At 45.4% G+C, this 16,046-nt stretch overlaps 1 protein-coding gene across 4 annotated transcripts in view; it reads right to left on the reverse strand.

Moving 5' to 3' along the window:
• Nucleotides 1-6,411: 6,411 nt before the first annotated feature.
• The window catches only part of LOC147901573 (nodulation receptor kinase-like), a 34,055-nt gene continuing 24,420 nt past the window's right edge, over nt 6,412-16,046 (reverse strand). For 3 of the 4 annotated variants that reach the window (XM_087374895.1, XM_087374898.1, XM_087374897.1), the window contains exons 5-10: nt 7,976-8,096; nt 7,807-7,875; nt 7,500-7,692; nt 7,278-7,410; nt 6,731-7,191; nt 6,412-6,636 (exon numbers count right to left, since the gene is read on the reverse strand). In XM_087374895.1, the coding sequence (XP_087231021.1) occupies nt 6,850-7,191; nt 7,278-7,410; nt 7,500-7,692; nt 7,807-7,875; nt 7,976-8,096 (858 nt within the window). In that variant the 3' untranslated portion in view covers nt 6,412-6,636; nt 6,731-6,849. The remainder of the gene's footprint in view (nt 6,637-6,730; nt 7,192-7,277; nt 7,411-7,499; nt 7,693-7,806; nt 7,876-7,975; nt 8,097-16,046) is intronic. The other variant, XM_087374896.1, reaches the window with a different exon arrangement.

Below are 16,046 nucleotides of genomic sequence, written 5' to 3' on the forward strand. Positions count from 1 at the left end.
GGAAAGTGCATTTTATAAATTGAAATGGGGACCATTTGCAGGGGCTTGCTTTGAATGTAAAAAATTTGGGCACATGGCTTCGCAGTGTCTAATGAGTCAGCATAAAATGCCTCCTGCTACTTTGCCTACTCAGATGCCCAATAAGGATGCTCTTGCCTCTATTGGGAATAAAAATAAAGGTAATAGACAGTTTCTTGTGAATCAGGATAAAGGCAAAGCCCCGGTGGTTTCGAATGGGACTGCTTCTTCCCCTTTGCTTCTTGCTATTCAACCCTCAGTAAAAGGACCAAAAACTCCAATTGATGGATGGCAAAGTCCAAGAAAAGTTATTTCTGTTCGACGACCTCCACCCCCTCGCACTTGGAATGGTGCATCTTCTAGTGGAAACTCTCCAGAGGTCAACTCAGGAATTGGAATCACATGGGCTGCACTGACAGCTAGCAGAACCCTCTTCCCTGAAGAAGAGGTTACTGCATTGCAATCCACTCCTCAGGCGGATGTTTCTTCCCAAGGAAGAGGCCCTAACCCTGAGGTAGAAATGCAGGGTTGACATCTTGAAGGCTGCTGCTGTACATAACTGTTTTCTTTCCTATAAATATCTGTAAATATGCTTGCTCATATCAAATGCCTTACCTTAAATGTTCACAGGATGTGCGACAGTAGAAAATGGAAATCTGTGTGGCTATATATCAATCAATTTCAGCCTGATATAGTGGCATTACAAGAACACAATCAACATGTCTATGCAAGAAAGATAGGTCATTACTGCGGCTATAATATCTTTTATGCTGGGAGCACTCTTTCTCAGGTGTAGTCATTCTGATTAAGCATGAGCTTAAGCCAATGAGCTTCAGCTAGTTATTGCTTTAAATGACATTCAAAGCACATGGATTATTCTTCAATGCATCATTCAAGGCGAGGTGTTTGAATTTGCTTCTGTATATGCACCTCAATCTTCTCAGGATAGAAGTGCAATCTGGGATGCCATGCAACAATATCCATGGAGATATCGTGCATTTATATGTGGGGATTTCAATAATGCTCCGCAACAGGGTAACAATACATCAGGAACTACTCATATGTTAACCTCTAAAAGGCATGCATGGTCTCAATTATTGATTCATCTTGATTTGGTTGATCTTTGGAAGGAATTGCAGCCTTTGTCACCTGGATACACCTTTCAACATAATGCCCTTTCTTCTTAGCAGGCACGTCTGGATCGCCGGTATAATGTAGCTCCACAACAAAATGATGATTTTACATGCAAAATGTGGGTTGACTATGCCTTTGTGCATTCAAATCATGCACCGTTATGGTTGAGGCTATCTTTTCATGATATGTCGGATGATAGACTGCCTCAAATGCGACATCTGATTGTGAACAATAGTTATTTGCAGCATGTTGATTTCAAGGCAATGGCTATTGAAGCCTATCAATCTCTGTCTTCTCAAAGCCACTTAGATATTGCTAATGCATGGGATTCTTTTGTTTCCAAAATGCAAGTTGTAATTAAAGGTTATGGCAAGTCTTACATGAAGACTCTGGCAAGTCTTACATGAAGACTCTAAGGGAAACTATTGCTCAGGCTACATTGACTTGCCAAGACCTCACTGAACTCAGTCACTTTCGTCCTTTGTCCTTGCATGAGCAAACAATACTATGCCAGGCTAAACATTGTCTCCAATCCAAATCAATGATCACAGGAAACTTGCTAAATGGGAGACCAGAGCAAGACAAAGAGCTTTCACAGATAAAGGCTGTTCTTCAAAACAATTTTTTAAAAGCTTGCATCAGAAGAGATTAAAAACAAACATTTGTAGGGTGCTTATGCCTGACGGTTCATGGACTACATCACAGTCACAGCTTGCTTATGTCTCTGTAGATCATTTCTCTCAGCAGTTTGGTCATGCAGATCCTCCCTCCCAGCAGGTTTTGTCTACAAGAAATATACTTTTACAGCATGTTTCTCCTGTTATCTCCATTACTCAAGCTTTGGAATTGGAGGAACCTTTTACTAAAAGGAAATTGTCAAATGCAATCAAATCCTGCTGTAGATGGAAATCTTTAGGATGGGATGGTCTTACAGTTGAATTTTTTTTAGAATATTGGCTTCTTTTGAAGCGTACTTTGCTGCAAATGGTGAATTCTGCTTGGCAAAATCAGAAATGCCAAACACATGGAAGAGAGGTCTTGTTAAACTCCTTCCAAAAAAGCAAATCTGTGAATCTTTGGCTGATTGGAGACCTATCACGCTGATGCCAGTCATTTATAAATTTACTACCAAAATGATTGTTGATCGAATAAAAGGTAATTTGCATGATGGGTTACATCCTGCGCAATATGGTTTTGTTCCTCGTAGGCATATCACAGACAACATTGCTAATGCCTATGTTGAAATAGAATATGCTAAATATATGCAGCAGGATGTTTTGCTATTGCAAGTTGATATTACCAAAGCTTTTGATACTGTTCAGTGGGACTTTATTTCACAAACGATGCAAGCCTTGGGATTTGGCACAAAAATGCAGGAAGTTATCAATTGGCTATATCAAGATAGTAAAGCTGCCTACATACTTTCAGGGGATATTTCTACAACCTGGACTCTTGGTTGTTCTGTTCGGCAAGGATGTCCTCTCAGTGCTTTACTATTTGCCATAGCCACTCATCCAATGCTTCAATATGTGGACCACCTTTTGGACACTGGCATGTTGCATGGATTGGAAATTCCTGGCACCCGTAGCATGATCGCTCAAGCATATGCTGATGATTCTTTCTTTATTCCGAAAAATACTCAAAGCGATCTCTTTTTGATTATGCAGGCCCTTTCCACATATGGCTTAGCTACTAGTTTTCATGTGAATTTTCAGAAATCCAAGCTATTTCCGTTGCATGCTAAAGACTGGCATAGTCTTTTATGGCCTGGGGAAATTGTTCCACCTTCTCAATTGATTCGACATCTTGGCTATCCTCTACGTTGGGGACTCACTCGTTCTCAACAAACTGATTGGGTACTCACAAAGCTGAGGAAAAAACTTGAATATTGGAAGCTTGCAACTTGGCCATTACATGTTCGTTTGCGAATACCGCAATCCATTTTGATAGCATACATACAATTATATCTGCCCCTCATCATGTTTACTAAGGCAGATCTCGTTTCCTTTATGTCTGCTATCATGGAGATTTCCTGGCGTTCAAAAAATGACAAGAAAAGTCTCAGATTACTCTCTATGCATCGTCTCTGTTCTCCAAAGATGCACGGGGGTTTGAACATATTCAATATTCAAATGCATATAATTGCTCACAGGGGAAAAATGATGTTGCAGTTTATGCAAGGAGATCAACCTTGAGCTTACATGATCCGCTCTCTTTTGTTGCATATTGATACTTCTGCTTTTGGGCATTGGCAACCCACACAGTGGGATTTTCTATTTGGCTCTATTCAAGGCAAGATCAGAGGCTGCCCTTTTGGAGGGTATTTAGAAAGGCACTGTCCACATACTTGTGATTTCCTCTCATTCGTCAAGGGCTTCGAGCGAGATTTCCTACTGTTACTTTTGACAGGTTCTTCTGGTTATTTGGTTTTCATCTCGCTAGATAGGGTTTTGATTTATTTTTTGTTTGGGTGCGCTACTGGGCACTTTGGACTCTATGGATGGACAGAATTCATAGAGTCTTTGGTAATCCTACTTTTTCATCTTTAGTTTTTTTCAAACGATCTCTATGGCAATCATTTTATGATTGCTTTCAGACTCATTTGATTGATCATGATGTATATATGGCTTATACTGAGATTTTCGGTTGAGTAGTAGTTACTCTGCTTTTGGAGTAACTATGAATGTGATTATTTCACAGCAATAAAATATTTCTTCTCACCAAAAAAAAAAGTGTGTATGCATGCACACTTGCAGATGCATTGCATAGATCATGATGTATATCTAGCATACACAGATTTTCAGCTAGTGTAATTTCGACTGCCTCATTTTGAGGTCGCTACCCTTGTAATATAATCAATCAAAATTCACTTTTAAAAAAATGTGTGTGTGTGTGAGTGTGTGAGAGAGAGAGGGGTGTGTGTCATCTTTCCTCTGATCCCTCCCTGTACCTGTCCATACAGCCTCCTCTTCAATCCGTACACATTTCGCCCGTCGTACAGCCCTCGTTTTCTCCCGTACAGCCTCTGTTAGCCTCCGCACATGTCCTACCATCTCCTGTACAGCATCCGCTGCTTTCTGTTCCCTTCCCACAGCATCCAATGCTGCTCCAACCCTCCTCTGCTCCCGGCCTTCTGCTGTCTGTACCATCTCTGCAGTCGACTCTTCCATTTCAGATGCCCTATGTGCAGCCCCTACAGCCCGTACATCCTTTTGTCTCTGCTTCAGCTATTTGCTCCTCTGCTCAGCCCCTTCTTGCCTCCATTCCCTCTACCCCTATCCCCTCTCCGTTCTCTCTACCTCTTTCCTTTTCTTCTCCTTCCTTTTCCAGCCCTTCATCTCCTGCTTTTCATTATGCTCGTAAGAAGAAAAGGGATTCCCTTTCCCCGTTACTTTTGGAAGGAGTGAAGGCTGCCAAATTAGATTCTTCCGCCTTCCCCTCTTCTTCACTTCAACATGATTTGCTTCGTCAACTATGTGCTGATTCGGTGACCTCACCTTCTGCTACTGGATTTTCCTTACGATGAATTCTTTCCCTGAACCTTTCCTTCAGAGTATTCGCCAGGAACAGCAACTTGGTGTTTGCCTTTATTTTATGGGAAGAGTTATAACAGTGGCTTCTTTGCAAGCTTAGTCCTCCATTGCAGTGGGTGTTGGAAAGATTACTTCTTTTGTGTTCATGGGCAAGGGGTTCTATTTTGCTCATTGTGCCTCTATGGACACTGTCTTCCACTTGCTTACTTTGGGTGGAGTTCATGGAGCAGGTCACTTTGCAGTTGTTATGCCTTGGGATCCTCTTTCTGATCCAACCCGCTCCCTCCACTTTTGTCCTGTTTGGGTTACCCTAAAAGATTTGCCGATCCCGCTTCTTTAACATGTTCCTTCTCTTGCAACCCTACTAGGCCGTGTTCTTTTCATTCCAAAGCAGGACTTCTTGGTCACAAGTAGAGATATTCGGATGTGTATTCTTTGGGATATGGAGCAACTTATACCTTCATGTCTGGACGTGGACTTTGGATTGCCTCATCCTCTCCAGATTCCTCTTCGCTTTGCCTCCTTTCCTAATGCTTGCTATAAATGTCGCCAGTTAGGCCATTTTACTAGAGCATGCCCATCGTCTTCTTCTCCACCTCCTGCTCTGCATACTTCTACTCCTTCTGTACTGGTTCCTGCGGTTCCTCTTTCTTCCTCTAGCACACAGGAAATCCGACATTTTTTCAAGCGTTCTAAAGTTTGGAGGAAAGTTCAAGATGCTACGTTGGTTAAGGATTCTAATCCTTTTGATGTTTTGTCAGTTCCGGATTCACTCACTACAGTGTCATATTGTCAAGTTTCTTGTGATCCGGTCTCTGTTGCTACTTCAACGCCTGAAGTTGTTCTATTAGATTCATCTTCACTGATGCAAAATGCTGCTATTATGCAAGATGTGGAAGAAAATCTACAGTCTCCTTCAGCTCCAGATACTAGTATTCCGGATGCAAATATTTCTCTGAAGTTTCATGTTCCTTCCCCTGAGAAGCTTGTAGATATGCCTGCCCCTTTACAAAGCCTCTCAGTCTCGGATACTGTTATTCCTTTTTCCCTAGAATCTTTTTATCCTTGGTTGCAACAGGTTTTTGATCCCGTGGTCCAGAAGTTTCGGCTTCCAGCTTACATTAAGAAGAATCACAAGGGGAAAAAACAACTTTGTTTTATTGATGGGGATGTCACTCCGTTCCATCACTTTTTACAAGTCAATAATTTGAAAGTGGATGATGTTCTGTTGGATTCTCCTCCAACTGATATGTAAATTTTTACTTGGTTGCCTCATGAGTTTTTTTCTCTGAGGTCTTACTTGTAAATTTTATCTTTGTACTTATTGGTGAGTTTTCACCTCTTTTTTAGGTTTCCCACGCAGAAATAAAAAATTTCACTAATAAAAAAAAAGTGTGTGTGTGTGTGTGTGTGTGTGTGTGTGTGTGTGTAAGAGAGAGAGAGAGAGAGAGCATTGTTTAAGACATTCTAACTAAGAGAGCATTTCAAGAAAGATTTCCCTCACTAAACTACTCAAGATCAAGTAATACAATTAGAACAAGATAGTCAACCACAATGTCAGGGTATTTTGCATTTTGACTTCGGTGATAATACATGAGAAAAGGTAGCAGTGCCATATATAGAAACATGTCTAGGAGAAAAGGAGAAAGGGGCAGAGAGAGGGGAGGGTTCTTTATTCTTTTTTCCCTTTTGTTGGGAGAGTGGCTTTGGGGAGAGGGGGGGGGATGATGCAGGAGTGGGGCGGCTGGTGAGGGAGAGCTGGTGACTAACAGAAGCAATAGACTACCAAAGAGCGACAAGGAGAGACAAAGGAACTGTTGACTCAGAACAAGGCACCTTCGCATGTTTGTCGAAGCTCAAACTTAAGGGATCATAGGAGAGGATATCCCACGTAAGCTTATGCAAATAAGGTTGGGCATTCTGTCATCATCAGGAAAGTGAACTAATGACACTGCAAGCACATACATTTGAAAGGAAATTTGTTAGGCCCTGCGAATTGCCTGACAACAGTAAGAATCCATTGCAAGTTAATGAGGCAACCTCACCTTGGCTTGGTCATAGCTTCCAATGTTTTGGCTCAACGATCTGAGCAAATTGAATCGTTGTGGAGACAAATAAGGACACAGCCAGGATCACTCACATGATCAGGATTTAATGCTGTCAATCACCTTGGATCTGGTAATCCCATGGTCTCCAAAAACACTGGTGATGGGTCAAATTCATAAAACAGAGGCATCTGAGGTGGCAATTTGGTATCACTCAGAGAGAGACGGAACGAACCTAGGCTGGATATGGACGCCATAAACTGCGAAGCATTGTTCTCTAGTATCAATGCATCTTCCAGCTCTCTGATTATGTCTTCCATTGTGGGTCGATGTACTCCATGAGGCTCCACGCTTGTGAGAGCAATCTCTACCACTCTCCACATCGCCTCAGGACTGTAGCTCATGCTGATGGCTGGATCTACGATGGCCTGGATATTGGACTCCTGAATAAGTGATTTCACCTGCAGAAATCAAGACTACAATCTGTCAGTCGACCTATTGATGCACTTTCGTCCGAAAAATGAAGTGGAAGGCTGTGCAACCCTACCCATTCTACCAGACTCCATTCCGGTCGAGGCCTATGAATGTTCAAAGGCTCTCGCCCGCAGATGATTTCCAACAGAACAACCCCAAAACTGAAAACATCGCTCTTCACTGTAAGTTGCTGTGTCGAATAGTATCTGCAAAGAAAGGCATCAAATGAAATGAAATTTTGAGGCGCCTAGTTCTGTGTCTTAAGATCATTTCATAAATTTCCCTGACAACTTACTCGGGATCCAAATACCCAGCCGTGCCTCGAACTTCCAAAGACACCATACTATCTCCTTCTTGAGGAGCATACTTTGAGAAGCCAAAATCAGCAACTTTGGCAACCATACTGTTGTCTAACAGAATATTGCTCGACTTCACATCCCTATGTATAATACATCTCGGACCAGCAGCACTGTGAAGAAAATGCAAACCTGAAAGATAACCAAGTAGAGAATTTAATTAACAACAACCAAGTAGAGAATTTAATTAACAACTGATTCACAGATGCTTCTTCAATCTTGAGTGGGATAGAACTATGAGATTACCACGAGCTGACCCTAACGCTATGTTGAGCCTCGTTACCCAGTCTAAAGGCTTCCTGCATCCAGCTTCTCCTGCATTTAATAGGTATGTAAAGCTCCATAAGTTTCTGCAACCTCAGTTTGACCTGCTGTGGCAATTCGCCATTCTACAATTTCTATAAACTTATCTTACCATAAAGGCGATCTTGCAATGACCCGTTGGACATGTATGGATACACAAGGATTTGTTGCTCTGGGCAAAATCCAATCAGTGGAACCAAATTCTCATGTTGTATACCTGTGAGAAGGTTGAGCTGTAAAACAAAACAAAACAAAGGAAAAGTCAGATATGAACTTCAAATGCGGACACAATTCACAATTCCTAACACCATTCTCCCTCATGTATACCACAAACAAGATATCAGTAGATTTCTGAATAGCTGAGACTTCACTCTTCTTGTTTTGGTAACCAATCGCAGGAAACATCCATTAGCATGGGAAGACATATTTGCAAATTTAAAAAAGTCACCTGCAGGAAGGAAATCACCTCACCAAAAAGCAACAATGTATTTTAAGGACCTAAGTCCTCACAAAACGGACAAGTGACATCAATGGCATCAACTCATACAACGGCAGAAATATCCATGCTTGGAAGGAGCAGCAGGATAGGCTTGGTGAGACAGAGGTTGAGGCATGGGATTTTAGAGAGCATTCACCTCTGAGTTCCAAATTAGTAGAGAGGCTAGCAAGAGAGACACGGAGAGTTAAGAGGACTTCCCTGGGGGAAAATCCGTGCCATCTGCTTGCCCCATGTGCCCCTGCATGCCAGCGTCATGGGAAGAGCACTGCATCGTGAAACTTGCTGGTGCTAGCCATTGTTACAGGCAGCCTACCTTTTAGTGGAAGTTTTGCAATAGCTTTATCGAACTCCAAGGGAAGCACAGCAAATCTGATATCCAGGTCTGGCAGCGTTTGCAAGAGCACTGGGGAACCTTTTTCCATACCTAGCCTTGCCCCCTGCCGGCTCAAGATTGCAGAGTCGCAACAGGGAATGTGCTCTAATAAACAGAAAACAGGTGCCAAGGCAGGCTCCTTGATGTGTTTTGTGGCCAAGTCTACTGCCTCTTATAAAAGCGCATTCCCACACTGGCCTTTGTGGCATTCCATGCTGCAAGTTGCACCATTTTTCTGCACCCACTCTCTTTGCCAATAGAAACATGTAAGCAATTAACCTGAAGGGTGGCATTGGGAATTTAGGTGATGACACCTTTGACTGGGGGCCATAAGGCTCCTTGATGTGTTTTGTGGCCAAGTCTACTGCCTCTTATAAAAGCGCATTCCCACACTGGCCTTTGTGGCATTCCATGCTGCAAGTTGCACCATTTTTCTGCACCCACTCTCTTTGCCAATAGAAACATGTAAGCAATTAACCTGAAGGGTGGCATTGGGAATTTAGGTGATGACACCTTTGACTGGGGGCCATAGCACATTAGAGCACAATTCCACCCTAGAGAGACGTGCTCCCTGGTGGATATATGCCTGATTGGAATGATGACGAACATATATTATGAAGTAGCATTGCCAAGAGGGGTGGCCTCATGACACCTCAAGCAAAATATCTTTGACCGGATCCTTTGTGCCATCAGAATGCAGCGTCATCTACCATCACAGTATCGAAGGGGGTTATATATTTCAGATAAAGTGTGGTAAGATTTCACGAATTTAAGAGCAAAGTGAGGCAACATGAGGACCAAACTTTTCTCATGACAACATTACAAATTCAAAGGCCGACTCTAACATGAGATGGTGATTGGTCAACAACAGACTACCATGAAAATTTAGTCCACATGTTGCAACCTGTCATGGCTAAGTAGTGTCTAAATAGATGCTTCACATTGTGCACTCATGTAAAAATATGACGTGCTGCCTACCCCATGTGTTTCACCAATTTCAGCTGAAAACACAGGGGATGCATCCCACAATGCTTCTTGGAGCTCTGGCATAAGTGACATAATAAATTTGGTGTTGTGAGATCCCCGGCACCATGTCAACAAGACCAAGAATGTGGTTTAGGCAACCCGCTGGGCCCACCTCATTCACATTTGCCAACCTTGATCATTCATTTACTCTAGGCCCATCTCATTCATACTTGCCAACCTTGATCATTCATTTATTCATTAGTAGCGTAAAACATGACCCATGGAAGGGCGCCCACTCTCCATTACGCACACACCCCAAAACCCTCAAGTAAATGCTACAATCCTGCCCTAAGATGACAAAAAGCATCAATGCCAAGGGAAAATGGGAGCTATGTGTGCCACCTAAGAATGTGGGCAGAATGTTAGCACCTAGCAAGTTCATAGCTAGGCAGTCAATGAGCAGCAGTCACGTAGCCTAGCTTTAAGTAAAGTTTCAAGAAACTCTTGCGTCGCTAGGTTTGCAATGCAATCTATAACTCTCTTCTTTGACATGGTATCAGAGCCGGGTTGTAAGCAGAATACCCGTGGTCTGCAAGTCACGCTCGTAATCACAGACCAAAAGATCCTTCTCTAAACTAACATGGTATCCTTGCTAAGGAGGAAGGAGCTTCCACACTCAAGCGCGTTTTGTTTGGCTTGCAGTTGGTGTAGGAAAAGTTAAAAAGACTTCCAGCTATCCACACCCTATGGCATCTAGTTTGATCATTCGTGAGGATTTCCAATTGGACGGAACCAGCTATCCAATCTAGAAATTGAAGGTTTGGATCCATCTAATGAACAAGGGAGCTGGGAGGTGATGGAAGGAACGGAGCTGAAACCCATCAATGCAGTGGATGCCACAAGGAAGGTCACGATTCCGGGAGATCCAGATAGCAGCAGGAGTGGAGACTAAAGGATAATATCACACTCTCCATGATAATCAAGACAACTACAAATTTGGTGCTTCTGATATCCAATTGGGAGAGAGAGCATAGGAGGGGAGGCATGGGAGATCTTGAAGGAAATCTATGAAATGAAGACACCAAGGAGAGCCTTGACACTCCAGAATCAATTTTTCACCATGGTGATGGGGGCCCATGACTTCCTCATGGAGGTGAAGATTCTCAGAGATCAGATGGCGGCAATTGGTCACAATGTGGACAGTAACCAATTGGCAATGTTGCTGGTCAGTAAGCTTTGAAGAGCTTCTAGGGTTGGTGATGACTCTCACTGCTGGAAAACGGTTGAAGCCCCATCATATTTTAGGAACTTGACCCATAGTAGACACAGATGAAGTTCTACGATGGGAATGATATCAACGAGAAGGCTTATATTCTCAAGGGTAAGTCTAGCAAAGGTAAGCCCCAAAAAAGGAAGTATGCCAATGATTCAAAAAATGATGGGCACTTTTTTGACGGGAAAGCAAAAAGACGAACAAGAAATGCTTCTGCACAAGCCTAGACATTTTGCTAAGAACCGCAAGAAAAAGAAGGTTGACCAAGCACAAGAGGAGGACAAAATCTGGCACAGCATCGACCAATCTGGCAAAAGAGAGTCATGACTTCAAGTCTCACTAAGATACAAGTTTGTAGACCCAGGGTCGAGGAGTGATGCACAAATCTGAAATTTGTGGCGCAAGATGGTAGGTGTTGCTCAGTCTGGTGACCTGAGGTCCGAGGACATGCCCTGTACCACCAGTAGAGATGGAGCCTGATGAGCTAGAGTTCACCAGGGGGAGTATGCTTACAGTATCACACGAGGACACTGAAGATGCGAGTTTATCGATTAAATTTGAGTTTATAAAAGGCTGCTGCACACCCCTACTGGAGTTCTGGGCCTGACCCCTGCTGGATGGCTGCCGTGCTGCCCCATTATGTATGGCAGAGCTCTTGTTTGCTGCTCCCTGCTGCTCCTGAGGCTCCTGTGCTGACATGGCAGCCTGTAAAGCTGCTCATGTAGCAGATCTGGCTCACCGGGCTGCTTGTGTGGCTGTCTTGGGCCAGCCATGGCATGCATGGGCTGTGAATGCCCATGACTTTCCCTTTTGCTGAAATTAGAACAGAGGACAGGTCTGTAGACCCCTCCTCACATACACATTGTACCTAGGGCTGGCAGTCAGTGTATCAGCAGGTACAGGTGCAGTAACAGCAGGTACAGAAACAGCAGTGGAGCAACAGGGTGGGACTGGCCTCCCCAGCCAGCTCAGCCAGTCTGACTAGTTTGTAAATCTACAGGCAGTCTGTAGGAGTTCGACCTGAAGGCCTGCCTCTCTTCCTTCTTTTTCTTCCTGTCTGATAGATAATGGGCTAGAGAGAGTAAATTAACTTCCTTGTCTGTTACACAAATGGCATAGTGGTCGACTGATTCCATAATCCTCTATGTCTGCCTGAAGAACTGAGCGTGAAGACATCCATTACTGTGGTGGCAAAGATCAATCTCAGAGGTCCTTGATGAACTCCTCCCAAGCCATATCTAGCTCTACATTGCAGTTCTCTATGCGCCAAGTGACGGCTTCTCTTGTCAAGTGCATGGAATCGAGGATGCACTTTCCATTGAGCTCTTTGAGGCTTTGTATCTTCAGTCGTTTGGCAATATTTAGACTCTCGTTGAGGAGGGGGCCCTGCATGTAGTAGTTGTCTAGATTAAACTTCCCTACACTTAGTATTAAATCTTGAAAGTTCCTAACCTTTGTCAGGCTTATTTTCTCCAGCTACAGAACCCCTTCTCGCATATGTGCTACATCCAAAGATTCAGCATGCTTCTTGATGCTATTCACCATATACAATAGCAAAGCTACTGCAACATATGTTTCTTTGGATCAGCACCACAATGACTCACTTTTGGGCTTTAGAGACCCTCAGCACTATTGCACGCCCTGTCTCAACCTAGGTCCTAGGCAGACCTCAGCACATATGGAAGCAAATAGTTCATGGCGCATCTGGGATGAATGGACACCTTAGTTGAGGGGTTGATTATTTGCAATAGCAAATTTTAGGGTTTTACAGTGCACGATGACAGGAATACCAGTTGTGAGTGGCACCTCACTTTGAGGGAGGGAGTGGTGGTAGAATTGAGGTGCTCATAGTACTTGATCACCATAGATACAAGATATTATTTTTTCTACTCCTAGCTAATTTGAGACCTGCCGGCTTGGTACCATTGTCCTATTGGATAAACACTTTGTGGAGGTCAGGGATAAAGCTACTGGCTAGGTAGTTCAGACTGCTACAGTGACCTTGTCCGCACTTTCCTCGATCACATCCTCCCCTGCAAGGTGACCCGTGGCATTTCCATTTTGGTCACCTGAACATCAGATCACTACGTCGAGCTGCCCGAGAATACAAGGTCCTTGGTCTACCTCATGTGGACAGTAAGCATGGTCAGTGTCGTCCCTGTATTCAAGGGAAAAAACACCGGGACACATTTCTAAAGCAAGCCTTACGACGGGTTTCTATTCCTCTGGAGTTGGTCCACATAGACCTTTGTGGACCTATGACTGTTCCCAGCCTTTGGTGGTGCGCTTTATTTCATGCTGCTAGTTGATGATTTTAGCGGGTTCATGTCTCCCCCACTGTGAGCAGGCCCTAGGGTCTGTGAGAAAACCAACTCATTTGTTCTAGTTGATTTTCGCACCGGCTGCCGAACAGAAGACCTCTAAGGCCAGCCTCACCCACTCCAACATCATCTCATCATCATGAACATACAGCACCGTGTCATCTGCATACTCCGAGTCCAGGAGCTCAGTGTCCTCCCTGATGGGAAGGCGAACACCCCGAATCCCTGTTGACCTCGCACAAAGATAGTGCGTCATCGCCTCGGCGAAGAAGAGAACCAGGTAAGGAGCAAGTGGGCAGCCCTGACGCACTGATCTCTCCAAACGAAATCGCTCTCCCATCCTACCGCCGATGATGACCATGCTGGAAGCTGTCCTGTATAACGCTGAGATACCCTGAATCCAGCCCACTGGGAATCCAAATCTCTCCAAAGTACCCTTCAGGAAGGACCAGTCCACTCGATCGTAAGCCTTCTCAAAGTCGAGGAGTAGGATGGCTAAGTGAAACCTGCTATGCTAAGCCCACTCCGTCGACTCTGAGAAGGTGAAGACATATCCAGGATACTGCGATCCTGGACAAAGCCTGTCTGAGTGTCATGAATGAGATCAGGAAGTAGTGGCCGAACTCTGGCGCTAATCATTTTGGCAAGGATTTTATAGGCAGTGGTGAGGAGAGTGATCGGGCGCCACTGACGGATCTCCTGCCGATCTCCCCCCTTCGGGATGAGGCAAATCAGTCCCGAAGAGAGGCTCTCTGGCATATGTTCGCTGCTGAAAATCTTTTGGAGGGCTGCAAGGAGGGGCTGATGGATCTGATCCCAGAATGAAGTGAAGAAAGCTCTAGATAGCCCATCCTCACCAGGGCATTTCTGCCCATCAATGGCCATCAAGGCCTCCTGCATCTCGACGGTGGTAAACGGTGCCATCAGCGTCGTCTGCATGCTAGGTTGAACAAGGGCCGGAATGTGCCTCCACACCTCCTCGCGAGAACATCTGGTACGAGGGGCAAGCTACTCCTGCTGGAAAAGAGTCCTGTAGAAGTCGGTAGCCAACCTCATGACCTCCTCTTGGTCAGTAATGATGTGGCCCTCCGCTGTCCTAAGACTCCGGATCTAGTCACCTGCCGCCCTCTGGCCATGCATCCTGAAGAACTCTCTACTCATCCGGTCACCCTTCCTAGCCCAGTAGGAGAGGGAGGCATGATAAGAAAACTCCGAGCTACGCTGGAGAGTCTCCTCAAGAAGGGCTCTGGCTCGAAGGGCCTGGATTCAAAGCTCCTCCGAACCCGGAGCTGCCTGCTGGAGCCGCTGAATGGAGGCGAGGTCCCTACGAAGAGCTCTCTCTCTGCTCCACCACTCGTGACGAACCTGACGGGCTGCTAACTGGCAAATCTGGCTGGACTCCTGCAGAGCCTGTGCCACCGACTCTGCCAAATCCACGCACTCGCCCTAATCTCTGTCCCAAAGGCTACTGATACTACTGCGCACCTCCTCCCTAGAGAAGATGGAATCAGGAATCCTGCACGAACGGGGGGAAAGGGACTGAGCTGCCGAGTCTAGTGTCAAGAGCACTGGCGCGTGGTCGGAGAGCGTTGTCCCTGGCACTACACCCACCTGACCACCTCTGCTCATGGCCCAATCACTAACATAAAATCTGTCTAATCTCTCCAAGAGTCTGTCCCTTTCCCTGCGGAAACCCCACGAGAAGTCCAAGCTCCCTTGCCATCGGCGGAAGGACGAGTCTCTCCAGCTGTCCCTCCCTCCTGTCGCAAAGAGAAATGAGTCCCAAGCGGACTGCTCTGCCTGAGCTATACCTCTAAACTCTGGTCCTCTGCCCTGCTGGTCCTCCAAGGTCTCAAGATTGTTGAAGTCACCTCCAACAATCCACGAATCCATGTGTGGGAGAAGCTCTGTAAGTGTCCTCCAGAAGGTGGCTCTACGTCGGAGGTCTGTGGGTGCATAAATGTTGAGGACTCCTATTTTGGAGCCCTCCAACTCTAGGCCAACCCACAGCGCACGGCCTGGGATCAATGTACCATGGTCAAAAACTCCCTGGGCAATCGACTCGCAGACGGACGTGCAGACACCGCCACTCCTCCCCTGTTCACCGATCGAGGGCTCCCAAAAAGTGTGAGAGCGCCCAGGGAGGATCTTCCCGCAACTACGGGTATGAGCCACTGAAAGCTTATGCTCCTGAAGCAGGAGCATATCCAAGCGACCAATCACTACTGGTTGAAGTTCCTGTCTCAAGATAAGCTTCCTAGGACCACGTGTGCCAGAAGAATGAAACCCGTTCACATTCCAGGAAACAAAGTGTAAGCTCATGGTGAGGACTGGTAGGCTGCGAACAACTGCCTGCTCATGGCCGAGGTCGATGAAGAGGCTAGTAGTTCGGAATGAAGGCGCAAACGCTTCTGTGAGGATTTTGAGGGGGAGGCGGGGTCATCCTGCCCGCTCTTCAAAACTTTTAGCAAAGGCGTGAGGCCTTTGGTGCCATGGACAAACGCTTTCTCGAGCCAGCTCGAGATCTCTGAGGTTGTCATCCCGTAGAAGGCGCGAAGTTTCTGTGCTATCCGGACTCTGACATACTGAGGGAGGGGCCAAGGCAGAGGGAGCCTAAGGATCACGATCAATCTGAAACGCTTGGCGGCGCATCGCCACCGCAGGCGCACGTCACCCTCGGACCACTGGGTCTCGAGGAGCTGTCCACCCGTCGGGCCTATCCAGGAGCAAATCTGAGCGTGTGTCTGCTCT

The sequence above is a fragment of the Dipteris shenzhenensis genome, chromosome 5 (assembly GCF_047967505.1).
Source record: "Dipteris shenzhenensis isolate YYH24624 ecotype China chromosome 5, Dip_SZ_1.0, whole genome shotgun sequence".
In the NCBI taxonomy this organism is placed as follows: Eukaryota; Viridiplantae; Streptophyta; class Polypodiopsida; order Gleicheniales; family Dipteridaceae; genus Dipteris; species Dipteris shenzhenensis.